General features: G+C 40.0%; 1 protein-coding gene across 3 annotated transcripts in view; it reads right to left on the bottom strand.

Moving 5' to 3' along the window:
* The window catches only part of LPIN1 (lipin 1), an 80,460-nt gene that overhangs the window by 50,732 nt on the left and 14,866 nt on the right, over window positions 1-14,862 (bottom strand). For all 3 annotated transcript variants that reach the window (XM_056487792.1, XM_056487791.1, XM_056487793.1), the window contains one exon: window positions 9,673-9,729. In XM_056487792.1, the coding sequence (XP_056343767.1) occupies window positions 9,673-9,729 (57 nt within the window). The remainder of the gene's footprint in view (window positions 1-9,672; window positions 9,730-14,862) is intronic.

A 14,862-nucleotide genomic window follows, 5' to 3' on the forward strand; every position in this document is an offset into this window, starting at 1 on the left:
AGTGGTTTCCTTGTGTGTAAAGCGTAGTGTAACCTCACTTTGCGCTGAGCGCCTTCCACAGCTGAAAAGGGAAGTGGATGTCCGTGTTAAATCCAACTGGTGAAGGAATCTCCCGGGCCTTTCTGGAGTCTTGTTTACAGAGCTCAGGAGAGGGTGGTGCTATGTGCAAAACAAATGAACAGGAAATAATAACACGGGGGAAAAAAGATGACAAAGATTATACACAAAAATAAATAAAATAAAAAGGGATCAAAGGTCATTATTGAAGCACTCTGCTAGTTTTAGGCCTGAAAATAAGTTTTGAGAGCTGGATTTCCTGCATCTTCGTGTTGTAGTCTCCAAAATGTACATGCAGCTGAAGCCTGGAAAGAGTATCTTGTTGAGTAACTAGAATGACTAGCGCTTAAGCCTTCCATTTCTGTTAAATTTCTGGTTCCACTCCAAAACAATCTTAGTGGAATCTTCTCTAGGTCATCACCCGATTGTAATCCTTCAAATTGTTTTTCTGTGACACGTCTTCCTCCAGTAGCTGTCTTAGTTCTCTCTCCATGTTGGCCAGTCTTTGTACAGCTCACAGCTAAGGCAGAGGCACTGAGCAATAGCACCTGGAGCAAACTCACAGACTCTGATCCCTACCTCTTGTTCTCTTCTCCATTCCTGGCTACACAGCTACACTAATGAGTACACTTCAGTTTTAGGACAGAGAAGTCAGTGGAGACAGGTTGTGCCCGGGCATGACAAACAAGGGTGTACAGTTAGTCCCAAAGAGAAAGCAATACACAACTGCAGTTTCATTTCCCAGGCATTTCAATCTAATCTCTTGCTAGTGGGCAGTCAGTAGGCAGTGAGAAATGTTGGTAAATAATCCCATGCCTGTTGATACAAGAAGCTTTATCTGTGTTGTCTGTGGATCCTACCAGTGCTCTGCCCACTGCATTTGTGTGGAATACAATCCCATATTGTGTTCCCTCTGAGGGAGTGGTAACCTCCAGCCATCACCATCCATGTTAGGTGGGAGGACTGCTCTAACATATTGGTCCTCTATGGTCTTCCACCGCTATGCTGAAGTCAAAACATGATCATAATAACATACTGAATCAAAAACACTGTCTTTCCACAGTCTCAGCAGCACACACCCTTTCATGCTTCTTTCAGAAATCCAGAAGCTAGGTTCTCATTTTTAGAAGTACTTTATTGTGTTTAGCTATTTATCATGTCCAGCCATCTGCTGCTTGACGTAAAATAGCCCACAGAATAATGCTCTACATTTTAAATTACTCCATGTGCAAGGTCATGTTTTCTCTTCCTACAGAGCAGAGTAAGTACACCCACGATACACACGAGATGCTGTGGGAAGTGCCAAAAGCTTGCACAATGACAGTGAGCTTCCCTTAACAACTGGGCCCCATTTTTCTGTGCTTTTCCACTCTATTCTATTTCATGGTGTGACCAGTGTGCAGGGTGGTGTTCCTCAGGTTACTTCCCTGGAACAACCTTTGCCAGCTCCTTCTGAAATCCTTACCTTTGCTGCACTTCAGCTCGTAACTGTTCTCAGTTAGTTCTGTCTAGAGAACCAAGCACTAGCACATGACCAGTACTTTGATATTGTCCAAGCCTTAGCGTGGTCATGGCTGCAGATTTGACTCAGCCCAATGCAGAGTTTGGAGGATAGTATGGTCAGGAATGGTTGCTAAAAATAATCTGGAGTTACCCACAGACTAGCTGGCAGAGGAAGTATGGCCCTAGCAAGAGGAAACTCCCTTACAGTGTCGTTTCCAAAACACGCTCAGGAACGATGAAGTTCTGAAGTATTATTGTTTTCTTCCTGAAAGGTTTCTCCTTTGACAGGTTTCTTACCAGAGTCATTGTCTTAGTCAACAGATGTTTGTTTACCAAGGTTTGATCTAGTCCACAAAATTTTGAAGGACCTGCTCATGGAAGTTTTTCTTTCCATTCCTTTGATGGCCAATTTACATTAATTCATTATTGCCTAATTCTGATTCTTGTTTCAAAGACCTTATAAGTTATGTATTCACTTTGTGTTTGTACAGTTCTAGCACAGTGGAGTTCTAGCCTATGATCTGGGAATCATAGTTGCTATGAAAATACACTTGAGAAGAAATTTGAGTTGTGTGATCTTTTGTAAATTAATAAATCTGGGTTTAAAATGAGTTGACAAGCACAGAAGAGTTTAATAAAATCCAAGAACAGATTCCTGGAAAAAATTATGTAAGTCCATGCAAGGGGGGAAAAAAAGTCTTCAATTCTATCTTAGGACAATAGATTTTCCTAGCAAAGATGTTGACAGTGAGAAAAATAACCATTCAAACCATTGTGCATTAGCAGTAATGTCTGGCTTTTCCCCCTCTAAAACTGGGATTGATGTTCAGGCACACAGGACCTGAGTTATGAATGGCTGCAGTTGTTAATGCCTGCCGAATGTGCAGTTAAAATTATTCAGTAAATAGAAAATATGAGCTTTTAGCTTTTAATTTATAATTAACTCCTAAGCAAAGATAACTCTGGAACCGTGCTGACATCTTTTATACAAGTAATAAACTCAGATAGCTCACACAGTGTAAATTAAGAGTTGATCTAGTTTTATTCCAGTGTACATCAAAAAGCAGTTTGACTGACTCTGTAATTACCTGATTAAACATCCCACCACCCTAACAAATTAATTTCTCTCCTAACATAAGTGGATATTTCTATACAGTATCTATAGCTGCGTCTGATAATCTACTGAATTATCTGTCTGGTTCACTTTTTTCCCTTTTCTTTTTCTCTTCCGTTTTCCTTCAAGTACAACACTCTAGCACTTCATTTTGTCCTTCATTTGAAGGCACAGTAGTAGCATGTAAATACTGTCACTTCTAAGTGCTTGATTGGAGACCATTTTTTAAAAGTATATGTAGATGTTATTTAGTTGCAGAGATTTCTAAAACATTCCCTCCCCCCCCACCTTTGACTTTAACTTCTTGCCAGTTTTGACTGTGCTGCTGCTTTTGATTTGTATTTGTTCCCCTGAGATCCTTGCAGATTGACAGCTTTAGCTTTGGGATTGTGCTTTCTGTATAATCACAGTTCCTGAGTATTGTGATCATCTGCTGACAGTTGCACGTGCCAGCCAATACACTTCTGACATAATTTCTTATCTTTGTTCTTTGACCTCTGTATTAAGAGGTGAGATGATGACATCATCCTCAGGAGGACTGTGATGTCATCAGAAGTAGTATAAAATTTTGGTCAACAATGAGGCATGGCAGTGACCAGTGAAAAGCAAAACTGAGAGGATTATTTTGTCAAATGATCAAATGTGGGATTGCAATTTTCCAGGAACTGTGGCAGCTGGAATTAGAGGCAGGGCAGGAAGCATTGATCATGTCCCAAAATGTTCATCTGTGATGATAACATCTCTCATGCTGTCACTGTGTTCATTGCATAACCAAACTTGATTTTGAACCAAGTATTTTCGGACTTGGTTTTGTGACAGATACACCCTTTCCTCCCTCTCAATGAAAAGAAGAGGAAAAGGGGATGTTTAACAATGAACCACTAGAGAAGTCTTTTTTTGCTTCCCAGAATATAACAAGTGTTGATGATGAAGGTCCTCAGAAGGACTTTTCTTTTTCCTCTAGATCCACATCCAACCATGCAAACCCCATGAGAACCTCAATGCTTCCTCTATATCCTAGCAGCTCTTTCCCCAGTCAAAAGTCATTTCTCTGCTACAAAATACTTGGCTACTGAGAAACAGAGATTTCTATTGGCTCCTATGATCTGAATATCATCAAAGTAGAAGAGTGTAGGAGTATTTAAATGAGGAACAAGAGAGGTTAAATATATTAACCCTGCTGGAGATATGCTTGTACCAGTCCAATCTCATCAGAAAGCAATTTAGCTCCAAATCTGTAAATAGCCACAGCTGAGCTCTCTAAATATAATCTTAAAAAGCTTAAAAAAGCTTGAGCCCCAATAAAGCAAAGCAATCGCGATGTGAGATTAAAGATAGAACAGTGAAATCATCAATGTTTTCTTTCTTCAGCCAAGACTACGATTTCTGCATATGCCTGTTCAAACACAGACCTGTATCCTGCTCAGGTAAAATACATACTGGTGTCTAAGTGCACACATATAAGAAATGAGAGATCATACTGTCATGGACAGAAATGCTTTCCAGCCCAAAATGTAGCTTTTCATCAGTCCAATACATCTGTGCATGACCAGCAAAGCTTCTGGCCAGAATACTGTTTTCAAAGCACAGCAAATCAAAATTATTTGTTCAGAACAAAATAGTTCAGAACAAAACATGCTTTGAGAACTTCAAACAAAGCTGGTCTGTTTCCCAGGGTATAATCTTTTCTCCACAGTACCTGCAATGCTTGGAAACTAAAATGGCAATCTTGATTCCAAAGATGAAAAAGGTATCTGGAAACCAACTCCTGTTGAGAAGTTTGTTGCTTTTCTCTCAGCCTCACGTCTGAAATTTCCAGATCAGAGTGTCTGCCAGTGTCAAATTATCCCTTGCTTGGGGATTTTAAAACTGAACATCTTGATTAGTACATTGTGTTGTTTCCACCTTCCAGGCAAACTGTAGGTAGCAAAGATGTAACAGCTGCATTTATGGTAATAAGACAATTAACAGACATTGTGTGTAAAGCTTTTTCTTCTGGTGGGCTAAGAATTAAGTGTTAATATAGGTCTGCTTGAAGTTCATTCTATATTTCCACAAAGAGAGTGAAGTATCTAAAATGTGTTTTATAATACAAGTAGCATTATTTGGTGCTTCTCTCTGTGACAGAAAAATTCTTCGCTTCTGTACAGACCAGGGTAGAGGGGGGGCTGTGCTGTGTGTGAATGTAGGGGCACTGTCCCTGGCTTGGCATTAAAAGAAGCAGATTTGCTTGGCTTTGAAGTGAGATCATTCTGTACTCTCACAGGTACAGTAATTAGTTCTGGCTGTCATATAAACTGAATGAAAAGGGTTTTAATCTCCTCTTGAGAAAGAGGCAGATTATGAGCAGCCTGTCAGGAGGAGAGGCAGACTCTGGTTGTTGTCTCCCTCTCCAGTGAACTGATGGGGGAGGCTTCTGCAGGTACTGCTCAAAAGTTCTCATCTTCATCCCTTCCTCCAAAGTAAAGAAAGGTTTCTTACTTTTGCTGAAAAAAAAAAGTGAGATAATGCAACCCCTTACTACTTAGTGTTTTCCTCTCTCACTAATGCTCAATTTTCTTGAATATTTGAAGTGACAGAACATAACCAGGTTAGAGCAGGGATTTTTTTGGCAACTATGTGTAACATTTAAAAAGGTGCTTTTCCCAATTCAGCCTCTGCATCAGGTGTGGGTTCTGTGCCCTCACCTGAAGGACTCCTGCTTTCCCTCCTCAGGGCTTTCTGTAACAGCAAGGCACAAGGGAGCTCTGGCCCCCTAAGATCTTTCCACACTATCCTGTCATTCCTTCTTCTGTGCCAAACTTGAACACACCTTAATCTGACAGCACGGATTTCAGATCTCTCTGATCTTTAACCTCAGGGCTCTGTACCAGGTGATTCAGGGGGAGAGGTGAGACACTGGATTGGGATAATCTGTCTGAGAAGTGTTTTCCTTTTAATTCCATTATTGAGGATTTTAGTGATTACAGTTTAAGCCACGGACCGTGCTTGTTTTGAATTAAAAGTACAATTATCCATTGAATTCTTTCGGTAAATTTTTATCAGGCAAAATTTGAGCTTAATGGAACAATGACAATGTTTAAAAACATATTTTGCTTAAGCAAATAAACTTTAGTCTTGGTTGCTGTAAAAGCTGACCATCTTATTGTTGTCTGCTCTTTTATTCTTAATAATATGTTTTTATAGATAAAGTTAATAATCAAAATTGTGTGAAAATCCTAGGAACAAGCTGAGGCACAGAATTAAATCCTGCACATCACAAGACAATAAATTCTCTTTAATTATTTGCATCAAGCCTGGGCAATTAATCAGTAAATACTGCATTCTTTCTTTTATCTAAGCAGTTCATTCTCCTGATTTAGACTGGGAACTTGTATAAAACTCTAACTTTAACTGTGTTAAAGCGGGAATATTGTCATTTATTTCTGTTTTGTAGCTGCTGTAAGGACATGCATACCTATGTGATATTATCTGAGAAATTAAGTTTTATGATTTCTACAACTTTAATAGGTGTAATTGAGTTTGCAAAATCATGAAAATTATATTTTATGTCAGTTTCATGTTCAAATTTCTATGAGTTGCAGAAGTGTACCAGGTAATTCAGTAAATCCTTCCCTCAAAATACTCTGTGTCAAAATGAGTGTAGTCTCTCCAGAAGTGTTATAGCACTAAAATCCCTGAACATAGTAATGAATGTTATTTTAGGACTATAATTAAACAACATTTCATCTCCATCAGTCTAAAAATAATTCTTTGGAAAACTAAATTTAGATTTGACAAAGGGTGTATTAACCAATGGAGGAACTGTAGTCTGTGATTTGAAAGAAAGCTTTCTTTTTCTGATTTCTGCCATTGTGTTGAAAGCTGAACAAAAATTAAAATTTTACTCTAATGAAAACTTCAGTATAAAAGAGTCTTGAAGTCAAATGCACAACAGTTTTTGCAAGAGAAACACACCTGTCTTAAATGGGGGTTTATTATGTGTGATGTGTTTCAATGGCTCTCAGGAGGCAATGATCCATCAGAAGGAAATGTAATTCAATGTTGAACTGAGAAAGTTGAAACTATTTTTGTTAGTCCAGTATTAAGATACTATAAATAAATGTATTATCAACCCTGCCTGCTCCTCATGTAGCTCTTTACATAAATGGGTCAATTCTGTCTCCATGTATTCAATTTTACCAGCACTTGTGCACACATGCAAGAATTGTTTAAAAACATTATGTTTTGGAGTTGTTTTGAGAATATATGTGCATTCAAGAATTAACACACTGTGTAAATAATTTATCCTTGTTCCATAAATACAGCAGAAGTGTGTGTTAAAACAAGCACTTTGTGTAAATCTATGGAAATAATATACTTCATTGAAATTAAGGAAATCCATTTCATTAGGTCCAGCACATCCTGGAACAGAAAGCCTTTGTCCTGGCCTGTATGCTTTTCATATTCCATTATGCAAATGTGAGAATTCATCAGGTACTTTGCCTCATTCCTGCTACCCTCATTCCAATATGTACTTCAGACATATCTACATACCATACACAGTCTCTCAAAGCCAGCAGCTTCTGCCCACAAAAACAACATCAGCTTGTTTTACTATTACTCACACGTCAGCCACATTGTGTTGGTTGTATCCTGCACAAAGAGAATTCCTGTCCCAGTGAGTTTAGAGTCTGAAAGTATCAGACCTAGTGCTCAGTTAACACAGAGCAATATAATCCTTTCAAGCCAGTGAATTTATATTACACAAGCAAAGGGTTTGCTCATTGTTTCAAACAGGTAAAGATTTTTTTTTAAAAAAAGCAAGAGTAGGAGCAGGAAAGCAGTGTTTTGTATCAAGCTCTGCCATAGTACAAGAAGAACAAAGGACTGGTCAGAAAACAAAGCAAATAATCCTATTTAATAGAATAAAAAACAAAATCATACCCACAGGTAGTTCAGAGTCATGTCAAGGTACATGTCTGCTTCTGATCTGAACTCTTCAGACATCGTTTTACCCATTCCAATCCCCACACTGCAATTTGGGCACTAACAAAAAGGCCTCCCTGTGTAGTCATCCCAGTGATATCAGATGTCACTCCCCTGCAGCCCTAGATAACAGCCCAGTTCATTCACCCTGCATGTTTTCCATGTTGCTTGTGTAGGGCTGGGATCATGCTTATTGCTTATCTACCTTGTCCATGTCAGATGTTATTTGTTCTGTGTAATTTTGCTTCCTGCAGCAGATTCAGCCTGATACGTTTTTCTCACTTTCTGTTTCATACTGCTAACTTCTCTCTGCAGATATTGGCACAGCTTAGTGCAAACATATCTTTTATTTGCACAATCTCTTAAGATTTTTTTTTTTATCACTAGTGGTTAGCTGGTTTCCCACAATCTTCTTTCTGTAGAGTAGATTTTAAATTTAGCACATCCACATTATAAAATTCTTCTTTATATATTTCTGTACTAGCTTATGAGAAATTTAAGACAAAAGCTATAGTACTGATACATTTTTAAAAATTAAAAATTTTGTCCAAATAACCATAAACTGAACTTGCTTAAAGTATAATCTTACTGCAAGTATGTGTTATCCTCCATTCTTTCAAAGTTACATCACAGGTTCACATGGCATGTTTTGGTGACCCAGCAGATGTTCTTGTAAATTCCAGAATCTCGCCTGCATGCAGATCTAAATGTTCCCAAAGTTTGGTATGAAAAGATCACATCTGTAGCTTCACATGTGTTTAATTTTCACATTTTATGCTGTCCATTGCTAATTGGAGTTCCTTCCCTGTTTATTTTACTGGCATTTTGAATTCCCATGTAGTTTTCTGTCTGCAGAGCACAGCTACTGAGTGGCCTGTCCAAACCCAACCACTGCCAACAGCAACTAAGCCCATCCTCATTTCAGACTGCCTGTTTGGCTTATCTTAGCTGTCCAGTTTGCCTGACATTGCTAATATCGAGCTCACCATGAAGGCTGGATCCTCAATTTGTTGGAGCTGACACACCTTCCTACATGTGCCAGACCCAAGAGGCTCTGCCAGCCAGCTCCTACACAAACCAGCTACAGGCAAGTCTCCACAGGCTCCTGGATCAGGAAGGCTCCTCTGGAAGCCATAGACAATATCCTACACTGCACTGTGTGGGTTGTCTGGAACCCCCAGAGTGGGATTTACATGAGATAGCAGTGTAGCTATGCTAACATCACACTCCACCCAGGCTGATATATCTGTGAATCCTACACAGAGCTGGACCGTGGCTCCAGCAGCTCAGCTAAGCGGGTGTGATTGCACAGCTCTGCTTGCTGCTGGGTGGAAATGCCTGGACTTACCATGATTTCAGTCAAGTCAGCCTCTAAATACTCTGCCCCACCATCACTGTAAGAGTAGGTCACTCTGAGGAATGTCCCAAGTCACTTAGACAAGCATCAGGCTGTTCCCTGATCTGCCTCTTTTGCCTCCTCTGCCCATCATTCTGCAGTGGCAGCTCTATAACTGGTGTGGGAAGTGCTGTTCTCCCTCTATTACTCCTTCTCCTGAGTGGTTCTGCTGTCAATCCATGGCTGTGTCCCAAGACCACCACCTCACACATGTTCTCTGCTTTCCAGTAGAGCAGCAGCAGAGATGTCTGGGCATGTTTTTCCTGGCTTGGGACCTGTCCTGCAGTTTCACATTTGCCACAGGTTTGCTCACTTTGCTTGTTGCTCAGGTCATGTGACAAATTTCCAAATTTTTATGTTGTTTTCATCCTTATCCTGCTAGTACTGGCCATGTATGAGGGCCAACAGTTTCACAGAACCCCTCAGCCTTTCACAGGAATAATGTCACATTACAGTGGTGACATACAGTGACACAGTGTCCAAAGAGTGACACTTGGACACTCTGCGCTGGGTACCACGAAATGGGCAAGAATTAACCACTCCTCATCCTGCTTTACCAAAGACCACTGGGCTTCAAGCTGGGCCTGCTCTAAGGCACTGGAGTTAAAAAGCAAATGAACAATGAAATTCCTACATTTAGATTGCGTGTCCAGACATTTCGAATCCAACCAGGATCTTTCATCAACGGAATCTGAAAGAAACAAAACATAGTGAAAAATAATGTAGTTATTTAACCATACAGAGAAATTAATATATACAGGCCTCAATTATGGTCCTTGAAACCAGCTTCAATGAATAGCTCTCCTAAGATTCCTTTGTAAACCACATGGCCTTTGTGTCATCCTCACTTTTTATTTGGACTGAGAAATGTTCTCAATTCTCTCTCTCCACCACCTCAGTTTTCAGGGGTTTTGCAGAAGGATTCAGTTCTCTGCTAGTAGGATTTGTATCATCAGTTGGAGAGAACTTGGAAGCCAAAAAATTCTGTGGGCTCTGAAGAAGCATAGACCACAACAGTCTCTGTTTGTTCTTTTGCAAGATGAGGATGCCAAAGATCTTTTCATATGGCATCATCCCTAGATGTGTTCATGGTACAGGAAGATCTCTAGTACCCAGTAGGACAGGAAAAGCAGTTCTGTAGAACAAGAACACACTTCAGCCTCTTTGAAGCAGCCTGGTGCTCAGGGTCTGCATAGCAGAGAAATGAATATATTCTGTGAGTAATTCCTCTGCAGAAAGGCAGCACAGGAGCCTCAGCAGAGTGACTGTACTTCCAGAGACAGAGCCCACAGCTGAGGTGACAATTACTGGGACAACATCTTCATCAACTCCCAGAAGTAGGAGTGAATGGTGATTTCATTTTTAAAGAAGCCACAGTTGCATGACATATTGACATTAATATCCACTAAGTAGGGTAAGCTTTCAGTGTTGCTGGAGATGAAGGGACACATAAATAAAAGGAAAAGTTATTGAAGAGAAGTTCTGAACTGCATTTTATAATACTTATTCCATAGTGAAATTTCATACTGAAAGGACTAACTCTGTAGGATCAGTAAAGATGACGATGATGTTATGAACAAATAATTTGAAATATTTCCTTTTCTTGCCTAGAAAAGTTATCACCAGATTTGCTGGTGGTATGCTCTCAAATCATCCATATTCACTCATAATCAAATATCAACATTTTTCAAACACAAATGCTCACCAGGAAAAAGGAAAAAACATACTGCTCTCTATCATTCTTAAGTTATGTGACACCCAAAATACTCTGTGGAATTCTACTGAGCAAATAGAAAAGGCATGAAATTTTTTTTCTGAACTTTCTTCCATTTGAACAAAGACCATGAAACCACTACAAATAGGCAGCAATCAGAAATAGGAAAACAAGCACTACAGAAATAAATTCACCTAGTTCTGGTAGGTCCAGTTCTTAAGGGTTCCATTACTGTTAATTACACTGGTAATTACACTGGCACACTCTGGTACATGTATAATTAGAATATCATTTCATGTGGGGGATGTGACAAGTAAGTTTGAGGTGGCACAATCAGAGGAAGACAGAGAGGTCTGGCACATAGACCTTCTCTGTTCATGACAATATCTTGCACTTGGGACATTCCACTAAGGATTGCACCATAGTATTCAGAGTTTACCAAGTCTCTCAAAACATTAGGGACCAGAAGATACTATAAATTCCATTTATCAAATTAAGAAGTTGAAATACACCGTGATTAAATTGCTTATTCTGCATTATAAAGGAATTCTAGCATCTGAATTAGGAATAGACCTCTTTACACATGGCCCATTGTTTTAACAAGTGGTCTATCTTTTCTGTTCTCAGAGGCAGAATAGAAATACTGGCACTGCTACACCAACAATTAAATGATCAGAAATACTCTTGCAGACTAAATTAATAATTGAAGTACAGATACATGTTGTATGCAAATGTTGAATTCAATATAATTGCATTTTCCTGCTGCTTGTGCCTGGTTGAGTTTAAGAGGTATCATAAAGTGGTTTGGGTTGGAAAGAACCTGAAAGACCATCTGGTTCCAACCCCCCTGCTAGGGCAGGAACACCTTTAATGAAACCAGTGTGCTCAAAGCTCCATCCAGCCTGGCCTTGAACACATCCAGGGATGAAGCACCCGCAGCTTCTCTGGCCAGCCTGTTCCAGTGCCTCACCATCCCCACAGTAAAGGATTTCTTCCTAATATCTAATCTAAGCCTACCTTCTTTCAGTCAAAAGATGTTCACCCTTGTCCTACAAGCCCTCATAAAAAGTCCTTCTCCAGCTCTCTTGTTGCCCCTTTTGGTACTGGAAGGTGCCATGAGGTCTCCCCAGAGCCTTCTCCAAGCTGAACAACTCAAATTCTCTTAGCCTGTCAGCCCTCTGATCACCTTTGTGGCTTCCTGTGCATTTGCTTCAGCAGTTCCACATCTTTCCTGTGCTGAAGGCCAGGGCTGGATGCAGCTCTGCATGTGAGGTCTCACCAGAGCAGAGCACAGGGACAGAATCATCTCCCTGCTGCCCACGCTGCTTTGGATGCAGCCCAGGGCACAGCTGGCTTTCAGGGCTGCAAGCACACATTCTTTCTTTTTCTTTCTATTTTAAAAACAACAAAAATTCTATGATAAAAAAAATAAATCTCAGAAACATCGTAATAGGAACGGCCACAGGAACACAGTACATTTCATTAGCAGAAAAGTCAACAGTGTGTTGCAACAGAGTTGGTAATTTTACAAAAGTGCTGCTGCCTGTGCATTCAGTTCCTCTGAAAACAGTGATCAGAGACAGTCCTGTAAAACATTCTTTGTGTACTGGTGCAACAACCACGCGACTCTCCAGGATCCCTGCCAACATTTTGAAAGTACAAGTACAGTTAATGTTGCAGTTAAGTATTTGATCTTTTGAGTTGTCTAATCTCTGTTCCTGCTCACATTTGAAAAACAACCCTAAGGAGCTTTCATTCAGACTTCCAATTAATGGAAAAATTTAGTATTTAATGAATTATATTTTGTCAATTTTTTTTTTTGAGTGGCTGCTGTAAATCAACTGTCTGCCTTTCCTATTTAGTAGGCTTGGAAACACAAACTGACGTGAAGCAAAAATTATTTTAAAGCAGCCAAAATGCATTAAATCTTTCTTTTTAGCTGTGCTAGCCTCAGCAGGCACCCTGCTGACCTTAGAGAACAAGCTAATGTGGGGAAAAGATGACCTTGCACTTAAGCTAGTGAAATAGGACACAAGTGCTATTCCTGGACAAGACAATCAGAGTCAAGGCGCAGGCGGAGGCACTGGGACACTCTGGCCTGTGCCCTGATGCTGGAAAAGCAGCACTTGGCACAGTGCTGCCACAGCCAGCTGGCAGCTCCCAGCTTGGGAGTGAGCACAGAGCATTCCCAACAGGCTCTCAAGGAGGCCAGCTGGTTCTGGGTGCTGGTGGAGCTCCATAGCAGGAGGTGACTGGATCACAGCAGGCAGCATCAAAGCCAGAGAATGGACACTGTCACTGTTTAGTTACTACCACCAGTGTAGCAAAGAGATCCAGATCTTCTCTGGAGCTACCTGAGCTTTTCTCCTTCCAGGAGTGTGGGCATATCACAAGCATTATTGCACAGTTCTCCTGACGTCTCTAAAATAAATAATATACTCCTAAACTGCCTGGGGAAATTCAATAATATTTACAAGAAAACCTAAATTCATGGTGCAAAGCAAAATTTGCCCTTTGGCCCTTAAAGAGAGTCTGTTAGCATTAAGCCAAACTGTACTTTTACCAATTTAACATGAAGTGTTTAAGAATTAAGATACTTGTTTTAGCTGAAAGAAGGTGAAGTAAAACAGAACAGGGATAACAGATATGGGCTGATACCTGCAGGAGAACAGATTAGTCTATATTTCATACTCTCACTTAGAGGGAAAAACATATAAAAATCCTGCAAGCAAAAAATATTAGTAGTAACTGCAATCCATGCCCCCTTAGGAGAGATATGGAAATGCAGTGAGCATGGAATGAAACAGGAAATATTTAGGCATTAGGAAAGCTTTATAATAATAGGAGCACCCAAGCTCTGGTATGGCATGCCGGAAGAGGCTGAGAGCTTTCAGAGCTGAACACACATTTGACAGAAATGTTTTAATTATAGTTGAATTTGCCTCTAGGCATAGAGATGGACCAGATAATCTCTGAGTCTCTTCCAGCCTTATATTCTGTTAGTCTGTGATAAAGTGACATTGCAGAATGAGAGTTCATTTTCAGGAGTTCTTTCCTAACAAGGAAATCTCACAGGGAAAAAAATCAGGAACTGGTGATGAAAACCCTGTTACATGAAATGCTTTGAATTAAAAAAAAAAAAAAAAAATGCAGAAATAAGTTATAGGGAAGTACAGCAGAGTAACCAAGGGATGGGCAGGGTGATCTAAGCAGCTCTTCTGTCTCAAACTTCTGACTCAGTCTCACAATATCACCTGACTGGTGTTTAGCTCATCACACTGATGCAACAGGTGTTGTAAACAAAGTTATTCATTTGTGACTTACTCAAGTGATTTAAATCAGGTTCCTACAGTAATCATGCTCTAAATGCAGTTAAGTACACACTGAGTGCTTCATTTCTGCCAATACCAGATAGAAACATCCCATTACTTCCCTTAAAGAGCATCTGATGCCCAGAGTGAGTTATAATTTCCCTGTAGTGTGGGTGCCTAGTGCAAAGCAGCTGGTCTGTTCTTTCACAGAGAGCCAGAGCCTTTTGTGAGAAGATGCTATCTCCACTACAGAGTAATTTTAAGACACAAAGAGGAAGGAGGGCCACTTTCTTTCAAGGTAAGATGACAATCCAATTGCCACATGACCATACCTTAATAAGTGACCTAAAGTAAGAAAACCATTTCCTAGCTTCTCAAATAAGTCAGGTTTGACTGACAACTTTACTTTTCCTGTAGAGGTTGTAACTAGTCAGATAAAGCTTGGGACATCAGCAAATAATGTGGAAAAGAAAATGTAACTACCAAGAGTTCTGTCAGAAACTTCAGTAATGAGTTCCTAGTTAAATGGCTTGATGTTCTAATGCTCCAAACAAAAAAAACCTTATCTGTATTTATCTTCTATAAGAAGGCTACCAAAATAAAGCCACTGGTCTGTAGGAGGCAACATGGGAGCTGCTGCCCATGGAGATGACCACAGAACAGTTCAAGTACTTTGCAACATGGAAGCCAGAGTCAAGTTTTCTCATATGAAGCACAACAAGAAACTGGATCTGTTTTATCACCTCACTCAAACCTGGCCCACAGTCAAAGGAGTCATTATGCTCAAGCATTCTGGTAG

Source organism: Oenanthe melanoleuca, chromosome 3 (assembly GCF_029582105.1).
Source record: "Oenanthe melanoleuca isolate GR-GAL-2019-014 chromosome 3, OMel1.0, whole genome shotgun sequence".
Taxonomy (NCBI): domain Eukaryota; kingdom Metazoa; phylum Chordata; class Aves; order Passeriformes; family Muscicapidae; genus Oenanthe; species Oenanthe melanoleuca.